Below are 16,703 nucleotides of genomic sequence, written 5' to 3' on the forward strand. Positions count from 1 at the left end.
TACTTTACTCAGGTTTCCTTGCTTTAAGTTATTCTTGTTCCGGTCCACTGCTTTGCAAACCTATTACTAGTCCTTGACTCTTACTGTCACAATGAACCCAGTGGGTTAATTAGGCCTCAAAATTTGCAGTCGGCACTAGCCTTTGGCTAGTTATTACTGACTCTTGGCGAGTAAAAAATGGGGTACTGTGTGTACGTGAATAACTGTGGGGGCGAGTGACTTTTTATGCCGGGCATTCTTTGCATAATTTCATCTGCTTCACTGTCAGCTAATTTACTCTTTAAGTTAAAAGTTTTTAAATTCAGTAGAATGCATACCGTTTTTTTCAGTCAACAGACTGCTCTTTTCTTTATTCACACAGTGTTTGCCCTTTCCAGTCACACCACCAAATTCAATGAGCTAAAATAAATTCTTCACAACAGAGTTTGAGGAGACAGTCCATCCTATTTAAGAGAATTAGCTTATCTTGTATGTTCCTGTGGGGATACCGTTTTGGTAAATGAGGCTATAACATGTGTAAGTGATGTTGGTTGTTTCATCTTTGGTAGGTGCAGTGATACAGCAAGGTGCCGCTCTGATGATGCCAAGATGCCGCTGGAGGTGCGATGGCCGTTTCCCATGTGCCCCCGCCTCCCATACATCTTGACCAGCAATGTGGTGATGGGCCTTGTTGGCACCTATAGCTTGCTCTGGACAAGTACGTTTTTCTTTCCCTTTTTCCACTGTCTTTTTTTTCTTTGTCCTCCAATCGAGGGAACCAAATGTTGCACACTGCTACCTCTTTTATCTGGTGGGTATCCCTTAGGGTAACCACTAGAAATGTGGAGGGCACTTCACATTGGTGAGGCCCTACAGTGAAAGAAGGATTTCTCATGATGGAGTTCTAAGACGGAGGGATGGCCTCATTGAAGTGGGTGTGATTCATAAACCTCCGTGCATTGTCTCAGTAGAACCAATAATTGGATGTCGTCTGACATATAGGAGTCACCTTTTTCTATAAAATGTTAACTTTTCTTTTCCAGCACACTCCAATCTTGTACCTGTGAACTTGCAAGTCTTGATCAGTGCAGGGGCTTATTTGTGCTTGTTTACTAACTGTTATGCCAAAGCTCTTTGCCAGATTTTGTTGTCAATGGCTAAATGTGCTAGTTAGCAACCTGGCCCTATGTGATTAGTCACCTTTATCCAGTTACTGTTTTGCTTCCTTTTTTTTTTATTAGACATGACTCTGCTTGCACAGACTCCGTCTCCATTTATGTTCATTTGCCTTTAAAAAAAAAAAAGGATTTAGTTGTAAGAAACAGTTTAACTTTTTCGTCTCATAAAAAATAGAACATTGTCGAGAGCTCTTTTAGTTCCTTGCTTTTCCTGACCAGTTTACAATCGTTTTCACCAGATAAGCCACATCCAGAACCTCAAGTAGAAAGGGACTCTGTGTTACTCTTCCTGATCATCCCTTGTGATCTCCAGCTTAGAATGTCCCAAAGGCTCCTCACATGGTTAGCTGTGTACTCATCTGGTTGTTTGCAGAGGTACCCAGATTTGAAATGGTGGATTTCAGTTTGCTGTATTCCGAGGAAAAGCTTAGTTCAGTACATTCAGCTTTATTTGACATAACCATAAAAGCATAGATACAACACATTTGACGACAAATTCATTGGAGGTTGTATCATACCATAAAATCAACAGATCAACTGAGCAACGCTTAAAATAATTCTTAAAACATTACGTAAAACATTCTATACATATAAGAGAAAACCTAACCAATAACGGATTGAATGTTCAACAAACTATTTCGGTCCTAAAGGGCAAGACGAGTGCATGAGAACCTTTTTTGTGGCAACTTGAGCTAGACGCGCTTCCTTTTCCTCCAAGCTTTTAGAAGATAAGTCGTCACAGCGTGAACTACCAATCTACCACCAGACGAGCAACACATGTCCATAGCCTGCAGTGTAGATCTGATGTTTCTAGCAAGGAACGACTGTTTTATATAGCGTTTTCTCAACCTTAAATACAGAGCGCACTAGAATAGAAAGTGGATGGTGCATTCTCTCTTTTAAATACAATAATGCCAAGAGTGTGAGTAATCCCTGATCCATTTATTTTGCAAAGTGGCTAAAGGCAAAATACCAAATCGCAGTTTGGTGAATCACGCTCTCATCGTTTTCTGGATTATGTCATCCAATTATGTCGCAAACCCTAAGCATTGCTTAACCGCCCAATGGGTCCTCTGTGAGGACGAACTGTTGACCATGCTCAGAACTTCAATTTCAGCCTTGCTCTTATAATCCTTCCTAATAAGAGATTTTAGCATTGCCATCCATAAGACTGGACAGAACCCAGCAATGAGTCTGCCCAAGTCTGTCAAGCTCTTTTCTTACATGTATAATCCAGGACAATGAAGACCCACCATGCTGACTCAGTACATCTTCAAAATCCTCCCTGTATTTAATTAGCCTTGGTGTAGACCAAATCCTGATCCAGAAGAAGGCGGTCTAGACTTGCATATTGATTCAATCTGTGGCATATTTATCTCCAAATATGCAGCCATGCTTGGTGCGCAATGTAGAAGACCCAGGATATTCTTAAAAAATGTGTTCTCTAAAACTGCAAGTTTAGTGCAGTTACAAGCGCCCCAATGCTCAGCCCTATACAGGGCAGCCTGCCTAGCTTGTGATGTGTACGCCTCAAGCGTGACGCTACATGAGCCACTTCCAGAGTCCACTGCAAATCCACCCAGTGCTCCACTAACCTCTGGAGGGTCACAGTTGCCTTGGCAAAATAGGTGGTCCACCTACACTCATCTCTGATCCTTAGGCCGAGATAGTCATAGCTACACACTTGTTCCACTATCTGGCCATCCAGGACCAATCCCATCCCCGTGCTCCTTTTCGCTCTGTGTCCCCTAAACACCAATGTCTTTGGTTTTTGGACATTTATTGACAACCAATTTGCATTACCAAATTGCTCAAAAACTCCGAACTGTCGCTGAAGCCCGGCAGGTATGAGGGACAACAAAACAGCATCATCTGCAAATATCAAAATTGTGTAGCTATCCCTGGCAAGGTTGGGTGTGTCTGTCGGAATATTGAGCAGACCATAAATAAACCCATTTATGAACAAGCAAAAAAGCTTGGGAGCCAGTACGCAACCCTGCCGTATGCTCTTCTGTGTATCTATAGCCTTCGTGGTCGACCCATCTAAGTTCCAGCATACCAACACATGGTTATTGTCATAGAACATTTGCATATCACTCGGTAAAGCCCCCGGGATATTAAGTTCCTCCAACGCACCCCACAATTTAGACATGGGAACCCTATCGAATGCCGTATGCAGATCAATAAATGCTGGATAAATATACATCTTTCGGTGTGCAGTGGCCTGACTGTATTGATGGAACTCTAGCTAAGAGGGCATCCTCCTTATTGGAAACTGAGTTTGTCCTCAAATCCCAATATTCCTGTTTATCATGGTAGTCTTCACCTTTATTCTTTCTAACACTGGGATGAGTCCAGAATCACGTGAAGACCATGCCAAACCGAAGAAGACTGCAAGGTCTCCCTGCTGCTGCACATCAAAGACCAGGGTGACTGTAATCCGTCAGTGTCTGCGAACACCGTACCTTGCAAAAGACCAAAGGGAACTGATGTCTGTGCTCCTCCTGTAACCCGGTGGGCACAGCGGAGTTGAAAACCTCAAGCATCCCCTGTTCCCAGAAGAAGTCCTGCTGCCCATCTCGTCATGGATCTGACATGACAGAAGCCACGCTATACCCTACGTGGTGGTATCAGTTGGAGACCAGGACCTGTGACAGAATTGAAGAAATCTGCATGCATCTTAAGATCTCAGAAAAATCCATTTCTTAAATGAGCTTTGATTGCAGGGGATTGCGGGGCACAGACTGCATCTTCCAGTATTATAAAAACAGTTTTCCTACCTGCATGCAGCACCTCGTTGTCACTACTGGTATCGTTGCTGATGAACCATAGACTGGTGCTGCCACTGGTTAACCTTTGACTTGTTCAACTTGCAAAGGTTTGGCAGTCCACATCTGGGGGAGATTGCCCTATGCGTATACTGGCCTGTGTGACCGAGCCCTATTCTAAATATAACCCCCATGTAATCTTGTGGTTGAGCAAATTCCCAGTCAAACAAGTATGCAGCCCATGCAACTGTAGGAAGGAGGTTTGATGTAAAACAAGAAAAGGTTTTGAACCAATATTCTATCTAAGTGTCTTTGTGAGCCACAGAGTCACTGTGTCCTGCCCAAACACCCTAAGTGCAGGCCAGCCATACGCTCATCCTCGTGTCTCAGTTACACATAAGGATTCAGGGTCTATACCACTATTGATAACAGCCCCCTCTCCTCTACAGGTGCAGTTCCCTACCACTTCCCACTCGCCATCTAAGGATACAAAAGTGGGTTGGCACAGTAACATTTGTCCTCTGTTTAACAGTGAGGGGCACCGCAGCGTCAGGACTATATCTCAATAAGCCAACCAGAAGCCTGGCCTTCTCTCCCATTACCACAATTTGAATGAATATTCACTTGTGGTAAATAAATGATTACCTTTTGAATAAAGACACATTTGCCCAATGAGTCCATCAAGTCCTATGCATACAAAATTTACATTTGCAATTTATTATATCAATTCATATATTAACAGGAATAAAACATCGTACTTCAATACAAATGACCAACAACCGGTGGAATTCTTTTAGCTTGTATTTTCATGCACATTCTCACCAGAAAATGTTGATGGTGTTTTGGGCAATACTGGTGGGTGTGGGGTGTGAAGCGGCTAGGAGGAGTTCAGGCATTATCCCCCACCTCCTATCTTTATACAGTAAAAAAAGTGTGTACGACGCATTTGAACAAAAATAATCGAGCAATAGACATGCATCGAAACCTGGCTTTTTTTTTTTTTTACTGCTCCTATTGTCAATGGGTTATGGGGGTACTGCATTAGAAGAACTTATCTCCCATTACACCCTACCTCCTTGTGTGGGTAATAATGTTATCTGTGTGTTACGCCATATCGTAAGCCCCCCATTCACTCTTAAGTTCCCCTTGACTGCTCGGCCATGTCTAGGCAAACCTGTGGAAATCTTTGCTGCCTAGCTGTTGGCCAGTATCACTCATCCATAGACACATAAAGGAGAGGAGCAATTCGAGCTCATAGTTGTATTATTTTTTTCACTATAATTGAACACTATTGACGGATGGGCCTGATTTATGATGATTTGTAAAAGCAAGGTATCGGACTGGAATCGTGGTGCCCCAGTGACCTGCAGTAATCTGGTCATGCTTACCTAACATATTTCAATATGTCAACCCCAAGCCCTTACCCTCTTGTGATATTTCACTTCCTGCTTCTAAAATTGCCGGTGTCAAGCCCTGGCTTTTTCATTTTGTTTGAGGAACTGTTTTCAGCACCCCTCATGAAGATTCCACCGCAGTACTATATGCTGTGCTCTGTCTGTTCCATTTGATCACTATGTTTTCCCTTTGCAGGGTACATGAACCACCTGAATGTTCACAATAAGGAAGTGCTTTATGAGCTGATCGAGAAGAGGAAGCCGGGCACACCCCTAATCACCATCTCAAACCACCAGTCCTGTATGGATGATCCACACCTCTGGGGTATGTAGTTTGTGTTTGAAATATCCACTAGATGTCAAGTTAATGATTTTGTGGGGGCAAAATGAAAACCTTTGGAATAGGAGGTAGGGGTGCAGAGATATTGCATACACCTGTATTGTGGTGCAAGAATGGCGGCATAGACACATTTTTTAGGTATGATGAGCAGTCTGTTGTATGAGAGTGGGTATGAAGAGTATGAGGGGGCATGTTAGGTAGCATCCTCAATATCTGCAGGGTAGGTACGGCACAATAGAGGGTCCATTCTCTGCATCACTAGGTATTGGGGGTCGGGGGTGCAGGTGACTGCATATCTCCTCCACTACTGGAATGCACGTTTTAGGGGTGGGACTATCCCTAACATCTCTGGGTCTGAAAAAGGCAGAAAAGGACTTTACACTTACACCATAGAGAGGAGGGGGAACAGACCATAAGTGAGGTACTGCAGGGTATATTTGCCACACATATGATGGGAGAAAGGTGAGGTTTTCCAACCCCTGTGAGTGTTGCGGTATGGAAGGATGTAGGGGTATTTGGCTTAGATATGAGGCTATCTACAACATGAAGGGGGAGAGCAATCAGTATTTCTTGCAACTCTGGGGTATGTGTCTTTCCAACGTAGGGGATATCCACAACAACTGTGGGTACGGGGAGGATGTGATGGTACCTCCATCATATCAACCCTACAACTCTAGGGTGAGGGAGAGTTTTGAATGAGCCCTTGTTAAGTACAGAATGACTGTACTTGATACATTTATTAGAAGTCTTCTAACGCGGAACATGCAGAAAGCATAACTGCTTATGAGCGCCAGGAGTGTGTATGGGTTATGGGTAAAGGGGAGAGGAAGACTATACGAAAGAAAGGCATTGGATAATCGAGTGAGCCCAGAGACTAGCTATCCGGGAGATCTGCAGTACATTGTTCAGGGAACTCTACTCGGTGTGGAGCTAGATTTGGACAGTGACTACAAGTATGGGCGCAGGTATCTAGTAGACTTTCCAGCCATTAATATAAGGGGTACATTGTGTAGGACGATGGCATATCAATCTATGGCCCACCTACTCTCAGCTAACCTGGAAAACTGGGTAGAGGATTGTCTGTCCTAAAAGTGTCTCATCCCGTTGGCACAGTACGGGGGAAGATGAAACTGATTGTTAAAGCATGTTGGGAGTTGGTGAACACTCCTCTGCCCATCAGCCTTTTGTTTTGGAAACAAAATGTGGCCAAAGAAAGTCTTGACAAAAAAGTTTTTTTTTCTTTTTTTTTTCTTTTCTTCCTCAACTCGGTCTTGATATGTCTGTGGTCCTCCTGAAGTCTCAAGATCATATGCAACTTGTTCCACATTCTGAGCCCAACCACCCAGATTGAAGTGCCTCTTGTACAATCTTGCTTGTAGATTTGTACCCTGAGCAGGCAATTGTCAAATCAACCAAGTGTGTACCATCTCAACTCTCTAGAGATATAGGATGAATCAGTGTTTCAGATAGTGTGTGGTCCAGGCAGAGGGAATTTGTACTCTGTGCTTAAATGGTAGCCAAATGGAGCACTTTCAGGCCTAGCACAATGCTGTCTCTTCTCTCAGTTTTTGGACCATCTGTGCTGCTCTGTTGTGGACTAACCTTTTGGTGTTTCAGCATATTTGTTGGTGCCCCCATATACAGGCTATTGATTGTTTATTATCTATAGTGCGCACCACACCCTGAGGTATCTGGGCGCCATACAAGACAGCTTAGAATACATGGGCAAAACAGTTCAAAACGGTACATGAAAATATACCAATGATTTACATAGGATGCAACCTCCTATGAGAGGCTGGGTAAAGCTTGCAGAGTATGCCTTTGTCTGGAATTGAAGATCGGAAGAAGGGTAAGCAGCGTTAGTCGTCTAATGCTTGCAGAGTAAGCAGTAGTCCGTGTATGAAATATGCTGGTTGACAGCCTGTAGTGGTTGAAAATAGCTGTTTACCGTGTGCCGGTGAGGGAGGTGAATGTATCGTTTGAGAGGAGACATTTTTTAGTATTGTATCTGGAGCTGTGGAAGGTTGGATTTGAAGCTGTGGAAGGTTTGGTCAGTCTTAAGGTTGAGCGGGAGGGCATTCCAGTCAGTAATAGTCCAATTTGGATAGCATCAACGCCTGAATTGCTTCTGCTTTGTACAGAAGTCCAACATTAGGACAATTCTGCAAATCCAATGCAAAAAGGTAGTGTGCTGGTTTCACATGTCTTGAAGCAGTTTTTGTATCACCCTCTTTTGAGGATGCTACAATCACTAACCTTGGGGGAAGGCTAATACACCTGACAAGAAAGGGAAGCCAAACCTCTCTAAGTGTACGTAACATGGTCAGAGTGACAAGGCGTAATTCTCAAGTAGGCGTAGTAGTTGGTTGACCCAGTGGTACATTTAGTCCACTCACTACTCTAGAAAAATGACTACACTGAAATACTGGATGGTTATGTGCTTTCATCGCGGCACTATCAGTTCAAATTAGTACTTTGGCTAATAATACACAGTATTAAAAAGATTCCAGCATATTGTGAAAACAGTCATTGCTATACAATGACTCTCCTAATCCGAATGTCTATATACGGGTACTTCACCCAACATAAAATAACAGGGGGTGGAAGAGAACTAAGGAACCATCAACCGAACGTTCAGATAAGTCTTCATGGGCCTGCACCATACAGTACAGTGACCTATAGACAAATCCCAACCCTGGTATATGTGCAAGGCCCTAGACCTAGTGGTCCGCACCTAACACATAAAGGTAGGGTATGTAAAAAGAAGGAAAACACAATTTTACCAAAGAGGAACATTATGTAATAAATACTTAAGGCCAGAGAGCGAAGGAAACAATTGTAATCCCTAGCCAATGGCTTCCAATTATTAAAACATGTTAGTAGCAGTTACTCGATTCATACATTTCAAGGGAAAAATAATTGGAGTTACTAGAAATGGGCACAAAGTGTATGCAGTCCCATGAAAGAAATGCATATGAAGACCTTAAAAAGCAATTAAAAGTCACAGGCAAGTACCATAAATGCCAAGCTTGATCCAGTGCTCACTGAACACTTATGGGAGCAAGGAAAAATGTCCAGAGGCAAGTAAACACCCCAGAGTTAATTTCAGAAGATTTCCAGGTAAGTTCACTGTTCCGGTGGAATGAATCAGAGACTTGAAGGGCCATCTACTTTCGTGGAGGTAAGTCTGTTTGACCCCAAAGGTGCAGATTCTGCTATGGGCACTCCAAGGGAAGGCCAAAGGATACCTCATACAATTAATCCCGAGGTCGGAAGATTAACTCGGGCCACAGAGGAAGAAGCAGTAGAAAAAGGTGGAACTCCCCCACCCCGAATAGAAGTCTATGGGAAATACAGTAAAGCCAACCACCACAGAATCTCTGCAGCGGCCCAGAGGGACAACTATGGGTGAGTATTTCGAATAAGCACCCACCCCAGGACCTAAAGGTACGTTAGTTTCAGCAATAAGCGATTCCAGCAGTGCGAGACAAACCGGTGAGTAGACTGCTCATACCCACAGGTGCGGTTTGCAGTATTCTGTTTTCTAGGACTTGATCCCTGGGCCAACGAAGGCCTCAGTACCAGGAAAGAAAGAAAGGGTCCTCCCAGGATATTTACCTTCAAGCTAGAAGTGAAACATCGGGCAGGGAGACTACAAGGTGCGTGAGGAGCCAGGAATAAGACACGGACACAAAGTACTCATGTTTTTGGTTATAGACTTTTATTAAATAATAAAGGGGTTTTAAAATGCCCCACTATCCCTAATCTAGGAGGTGTTTCCCTACCTCAACCAAAACTAAGTCTGTCCTGTGTCCAGTTGTCCATAGAAAAAAAAAAGTCCTGTCTGAAATCCTATCCTAGCCCTCAAATTCTATAAAAGTAACTCTGAAGTGTAAAAGTGCACAAAGTGTTAAAATACAACAAAAAGGTATACATCCAACAAAATTCTCAACTGGTTAATATTCACTGTTCTAGGGAACGACTCCCTTCCCCAGGCTTCGCTTTACCCATAACAAATGTTAAAAAAAAAATCAAGTTCTTTGTAGACCAAGAGGATAGTGCCCTCCTCTTGGTGTCCCAATCCACTCCCGGGGAAATGACTCCCTTCCCCAGGCTTCTTTCCACCTTCAATGTAATTCACAATCCTAAGGGCACGTGTCTTCCTTGGGATTCGCTCTTCACAATATCTCAACTTCGGTACGGGTTCCAGACTCGCAGAACACTGTATACCGCCCTCACAGGTTCTCTTCCACAGTCAATGTATTTCAAAAGCCTAAGGGCATGAGTCATCCTTGGGATTCCCTTATACAGTTCATTCCCGACACTTGGCTTTGCCTGGTATTCTCTCCTGCCAAGACTTTCTTAGGCAGTCTACTTCACACACTTGGCTTTGCCTGGTATACTCTCCTGCCAGGACTTTCAGTTCAAACTCATGAGTGCGAGTTCTAATCTCATAGGGTGCCTGATATATTTTCTTGTCAGGACTTCTCACATGCAGTTTCTTTACACAGCGTGTTTCCATTTCTCTTAATTTGTTCATTCACTTTGATGCACAAAAATACCTGGTATACTCTCCTGCCAGGTCTGAATATAGCTTTATATACCTTGCATATATTGCTGGCAAATGTTCTACTGTAACAGGGGGTGGCCCTCCCCCCCCACCCAAATGGAGGGCCCCACCTCATGCATCCCTCCCTGGCGTCAGATAGGGGGGGCACCTCATGCATCCCTCCCTGGGGTCAGATGCCCCTTCCTAGGAGCAGATATCTGCCCCCAGGGAGGGTTGCATGATGTGGGGCCCTCCATTTGGGGTGAGGGGGGTGAGTGCCACCCCCCGTTGCAGTACAACATTCGCTGCCAATGTAGGGTGGCTCTCAGCCCCCCCTAAAAAGCAGCATACGATTTTGTATTATTTTCTTTGTTTACCCAACTTTGCTTGGTGCAGATGGGCACATTAGTGTGCCAATCCGCCCCCAGGGTGCCCAAACCCTACTGCCCCATGCATTGGGGGGCCTGTCCCACCATTTTTGGGGGCCCTCTCCCCCCCCACCCCCAAATGGAGGGGGGTGTACGTCACGCAGCAGTTTGTAGGAGGCCCAGGGAGGCCTGCATGAGGTGCCCCTGCCACCCATTTGGGGTGAGGGGGGAGAGGGCCCCCAAAAATTGTGGGACAGGCCCCCCAGTGGGTGGGGGAGTAAGGTTTGGGCACCGCAGGGCCAGATTGGCACACCAATGTGCCCCCTCTGTGCCAAGGTAAGTTTCATAAACGAAGAAAAAAATGGAAACTGGTGGAATGCTTTTTAGGGGGGGCTGTGGGGGACCCCAAAGGGTCTGGGAAGTTTCTAATGGGATGGGGCATTAACCCCCTCCCCCGCAGCCGCAATCCGCAATGGAGTGGGTGCCATGTCATGCAGCCCACCCTGGGACCAGATATCTGCTCCTAGGAACGGATGCCTGTGCCCAGGGAGGAATGCAGGACAGCCCCCCACCCACCATTATCTGCCCATGGGGAGGGCTACATGAGATGGGCCACCCCTCCAATTTGGTCATGTGTGGGTTCCCACGGGTGTCCTCTTTTGGAAAATGCATGGGGTTCCCTGTTTGCCTTGCTTGCTTCGACACCCTAGGCCCAAATCTGTAGGTTGCCCACATGAACAAAATGGTCAGTGGCGAAAGACTTGGGGTTACCAGTGGGTTACCTTTTTCCTTTTGCACCCCGGGTAGGTGCACCCACAAATGTGAAGTACCGTTTTCATCGGGACACCTGTGGGGATGCGGGAAGGTAGGCCATGTGTTGTTGGCTGTGTGTTTCGGTGGGTGGCCAGAGCGAAATGTCTGAGAATTGTCTTCATTTCCATCCAATTTCAGAGACATTTCCCTGTGTCCACTCACCGAAACACGTTGCCAACAACAGATGTCATACCTTCTCGCGTTCCCACAGGTGTCCCGGCGAAAAAGGTACCTCACATGTGTGGGTGCACCTACCAGGGGCGGAAAAGGGTAACCCGCTGGTAACCCCAAGCCTTTCGCCACAGCACAATTTGTTCATGTGGACAACCTACAGATTTGGGCCTAGGGTGTCGAAGCCAGCAAGAAAAACGGGGAACTCCCAAAAGAGGACACTCGTAGGAATGTGCAGAGGTCTGACTTGCGCGAAGCGGCCCAGAATTTATTACCCAGAACCTCAGACAAAGTGAACATTGTGTTTTTTCCCCACCAAATATCACACTTTGTCGGGGATTGTGGCTAATAAAAACTGGGTCAATTTGCGCAAGGCAGACCTCTGTGGATTCCCACGTGTGTCCTCTTTTGGGAAATGCATGGGGTTCCCTGTTTCCCTTGCTGGCTTCGACACCCTATGCCCAAATCTGTAGGTTGCCCACATGAACAAAATGGGCAGTGGCGAAAGGCTTGGGGTTACCAGTGGGTTACCCTTTTCCTTTTGCGCCCCCGGTAGGTGCACCCACACATGTGAGGTACCGTTTTCATCGGGACACGTGTGGGGACGCGGGAAGGTAGGCCACGTGTTGTTAGCGATGTGTTCCGGTGGGTGGCCAGAGTGAAATGTCTGAGAATTGTCTGCATTTCCAGCCAATTTCAGAGACATTTCCCTGTGTCCACTCATCGAAACACGCCGCCAACAACAGATGTCTTGTCTTCTCGCGTTCCCACAGGTGTCCCGACGAAAAAGGTTCCTCACATGTGTGGTTGCACTTACCGGGGGCGCAAAAGGAAAAGGGTAACCTGCTGGTAACCCCAAGCCTTTCGCCACAGCACAATTTGTTCATGTGGGAAACCTACAGATTTGGGCCTAGAGTGTCGAAGCCAGCAAGGAAAACGGGGAACCCCATGCATTTCCCAAAAGAGGACACCTGTGGAAATGCACAGAGGTCTGACTTGCGCAAAGCGGCCCAGAATTTATTACCCAGAACCTCAGACAAAGTGAACATTGTGTTTTTTTCCCACCAAATATCATATTTTGTCGGGGATTGTGGCTAATAAAAACTGGGGCAATTTGCGCAAGGCAGACCTCTGTGGATTCTCACGGGTGTCCTCTTTTGGGAAATGCATGGGGTTCCCTGTTTTCCTTGGTGGTTTGGACACCCGAGGCCCATATCTGTTTGGTGTGCTGGTCGGCAGAGTCTGAAATTCCGGTCTGAAAACAGACTTGGGGTTACTTGTGTTTTAGGCTTTCCCCTTGGCGCCCAGGTAGGTGCACCCACACATGTGAGGTACCGTTTTCATCGGGACACTTGTGGGAAAGCGGGACGGTAGGCCATGTGTTATGTTTGTGTGGTTTTCATAACGGTTTGACCCATTTGCTGGTGCCCTTTGTCACACAACCCTTTAATTTCCCAAATGTGACCTGCATTTAGTCGCTGCTTTAGGCACCCTACACACTTTTGTAACCTGCACAAGTCACCTACCCTTGAAAAGGTCTGCCTGTGCTCTTTCAAAAAATGTATGCTTGCCGTTCCTCACCACATTGGTTTTCACGATTTACACATGCTAAGTGCATCTGTTCAGGCCGTGGGCGTAAAACTCCTGTGTACCATGGCTCAGTGTTTGGCTTGTGGTATTGCTTGTTTTGTAAAACACTTCAAAAAATGTGTGCTCTCCTAACTGCAAGAGTCGGGGGAATGTAGCGGAGCATTGCTTTTCTCAAAATTCATAGAAGCCATTGCGTACAAAGCCAACCATGTTCAACACATTCCTTTTTTTTCTGTCATTTTCCCTCAATCTATGGCAGTTTCCCCTACCTAGTTGTTGCCTGACCTACGCAAATCACCCCTTCCTAAACTTGGAATTTTGTCTACTTTTCAGAAATATATGCCTTTCCATCCTCCAAATCGGCTTTCCTACCCTTTTCTTCCATTCCGTCCATGCATGTCCAATTGGCAAAAATGGCCAAAATCGCCTACCTCTCACAAAACGGTTGATAACCACATCAAAATATTTTTCTTCCATTTCCACTCAACCTGTTCTTCAAAGCCAGGAAATTGGGGAATTGAGCACAGCAAACCATTTGTTCCTATCTCTTACAAGGAAAAAACCACAGGCTACTTTGTACATCAGTTTATTGGCATTTTTTGAAGAAACCCAACATTTTCCCCCTTTTTGGTTATTTTCTCTCAGCCCCCTACAGCAACCTAGGATTCCTGGGTGGCGTTACGACCGTCTACATGTGGGAAAAAAGGAGCCAAATTTGGCTAAGATATCTCATGTAACAAAAAAGTTACAAGCCATTGAATGTCCACAAACCGAAATCGCCAAAAAAGGCCCTGGCAATGCGGAGAAATACCCATGGCACTTAAAGGGTTAATTATAGTTAGCTATTCTTTTCACTTACATTTTCCGACGAATACCATCTTTTTTTGTTTAATAGTTTGTATTTTTCACTTTGGCCACTATAGGGGGGCGAATTACTGTTAATGCACAACTTTCCCAGCTGAAGAAAGCAATGGGCAATTTGCGGGCTAGAATGAAACTGCAAGTTTATACCGGTTCTTATACCCCGCAAATTGGCCAATGGGAAAGGGTTATTCACTCGCCCAGGGTTCTAATACTCAGTGGCCCTCTAGTTTTCCCTTCTTGGTCTTCAACCAAGTTCGTTCAGTGGGTCCCAGACCCCAGTCGCACTGTCTGGGGTTGCCCAACAGTGCTTCAGTGTCCCAACCCTTTCCCTGGGTTCACCGTTTCTTTTCCTGCAGTTCCTCAATGGTCCCGACTCTGAATCGGGGGCTTCTATGGCTCTCACAGCTCTCTGACCATACAGGCACCTCAGGCAAGCGTTCGGTCCTTGGTCGGCGTCAAGAAGCACGGCTTGCTTCCTCCTGCTTAGCCAAAGCCTCCACAGAGCTTTCCTGAGCACGTCCCTCACTGGGCTGCCTTCTTGCTCCATCTTGCTGCCCCATCTTCTGCACAGCAGGTTTCTCAGCTTGCCTGTCAACTCGACAGCCTGGGTTCTCGCGGCGTCCTCTATCTGCACCAGGATGAAGAAGGAGGCTAACTCCGTACTTCGCATCCCAGTATGGTTTTACACTGTGCTGGGCCAATCAGACTATTCCACCTACTAGACATCTGGTGTTGGTTCTCATTGGGAGTAATCATCATTGATCCTTGCCTATTTTTCATCTCAGTTTTTGACGCTTTGTTCGTTATCTGATATTGTAGAATACTGTCAGTAGACCTGGCAAGTTGTCAATAGACCTGGCTAGTTGTTGAAGGGGGATCATGGCAGTATGAGGAATAGAGGGAATATCCCCAAAAGGGAAAGGGGGATACCATGTCTCACCTGGTGATGTCATGTCCTCCCCCTGTGTGGTCCTCACTCAAATAGCCGGCCGAGGGTCAAGATCAGGTTGCAGGTGCCGTTCCATGGCCACATGAGGAGATGCTAGCTCAGGGAAAGGAGTGATCACGTCATCAGATTCATCACAAAGGCGAAGAGGGAACCCAAGCAAACTGCTCCAAGCAGCAGGGTGAGCAAAGGAAGGCAGCAGCACACAGTCACAGGAAGGAGGCAACAACTAGTGGCACCCTTTGGATGTCACAAGCTGAATATCTGATAGGTGGTTGAGTCTTCACCCACCCTCTGGACAGCAACCCACAGAAAATTTGAAGATTCTGGAGGTAAACTGCGGAAAGTGGCAACAAACCAGACATGGAGGGGGCTCGAACCAGCAGATGTGGCGAAACGAGATACTTCAGTGGGCCCACCAGAGGCAAAACACCCAAACCTGGATATGCTGAAACAGCTGTACCTAGCCAGTATGGCCACGTAAGGGTTGAAAAGGGCAGGAATCGCAGCGAAAATCACCTTCAGCAGGTCAGTAGACCTACTGCCTCCTCGTTGCTGAACAGAAAACCAAGATAGTGCAACAGGGGCCAGGACAAAGTCTGAATGCTCTTGCACAAAGGGGCTGGCCAGCTAATCACTAAAAATGGCAGATGGACAGGAGGACTTCCATTCAGTGTTCGCCACCCCTACAGTAATTGAGAGGGATATCCAGAAACCTATGCTTTAGGACAGTGTAACTACTGACACTAACTAGCTGACTCCTAACACCAATATGGAGGCTGCCTTTGTGGGCTCACAAAGAGCCTGTGTGGTCAGAATGCGAATCGTAAGCCTCGCTCCTGGTCCCCTATACAAAGGAAGGCCCTGAAATGAAAAATGGCAGACAGCAGGATTTTATTGTCTACCAAAAAGGCACATTGGGCGATCAAAGCAGTAACATTGGCTTGCACCCCTGGTGAAGCCAAAACTAGGCACCACCAACCTACTCCCTAAAACTAGTGTAGGGTGATCATTTACCCTAGGGCAAAGATGGGGAGCCTTTGGGGCACCCCTTGTACTAGGCATCTTAGGGGTGACCCAATACCAGTTAACCTATGGGGACCCAATACCAAATAACCTTATTTATGGTCAAAAGGGACACAATGGCAGGGGACTTCGGGAGAAGTCCCTCTGGCAGCCACCAGAACTATAAAAGATCCCAAAATAAAAACGAGGGAAAAATAAACAAAAGGCTCTAGAAACTGCGAAATAAGAATTCTGGCTTAAAAACATGACCGTTTAGGATTAAAGCACTGAGGTTCCATACCACTGAAGCTGGAGTGGACGGAATCCGCATGGAAATCAGCCGGTTGAAGTGGAGGTTGTGCGTGTTGACATGGCCACATACCAATAACTTGGTTTTGTTTGCATTTAGGAAACTGCAACTATTGGCCATCAAAGATTGAATTAGGGAGATTTCTCTACAACAGTCTGATGAACAGAAATAGAACTCATTCAACCCAGGACCATTACCCTGATTCCATGGTAACACACTATATTCCACTATTTACCATACTTTGATGGTTACCATGGCACCAGTCCCAACATGATTCTGACGCCTTCCTATTTTGCCGCGCATGCACACGTCTCACGTTTAATCGACACTACCCCCACACGCATGCGCGCTCTTTACTAACAACTGCTCTGTTGCTGCAGCGACAGGCTTTTTGATTCTCGCTCGCATACACCAGCGCCTCCCAATCT

At 45.9% G+C, this 16,703-nt stretch overlaps 1 protein-coding gene across 3 annotated transcripts in view; it reads left to right on the forward strand.

Annotated features, from left to right (window-relative positions):
- Positions 1 to 16,703, forward strand: part of TAFAZZIN (tafazzin, phospholipid-lysophospholipid transacylase) — a 212,134-nt gene that overhangs the window by 31,575 nt on the left and 163,856 nt on the right. For all 3 annotated transcript variants that reach the window (XM_069645466.1, XM_069645469.1, XM_069645467.1), the window contains exons 2-3: positions 549 to 697; positions 5,516 to 5,644. In XM_069645466.1, coding sequence (XP_069501567.1) covers positions 589 to 697; positions 5,516 to 5,644 — 238 coding nt within the window. In that variant the 5' untranslated portion in view covers positions 549 to 588. The remainder of the gene's footprint in view (positions 1 to 548; positions 698 to 5,515; positions 5,645 to 16,703) is intronic.

The sequence above is a fragment of the Ambystoma mexicanum genome, chromosome 2p (genome assembly GCF_040938575.1).
Source record: "Ambystoma mexicanum isolate Mex_15411 chromosome 2p, UKY_AmexF1_1, whole genome shotgun sequence".
Taxonomy (NCBI): domain Eukaryota; kingdom Metazoa; phylum Chordata; class Amphibia; order Caudata; family Ambystomatidae; genus Ambystoma; species Ambystoma mexicanum.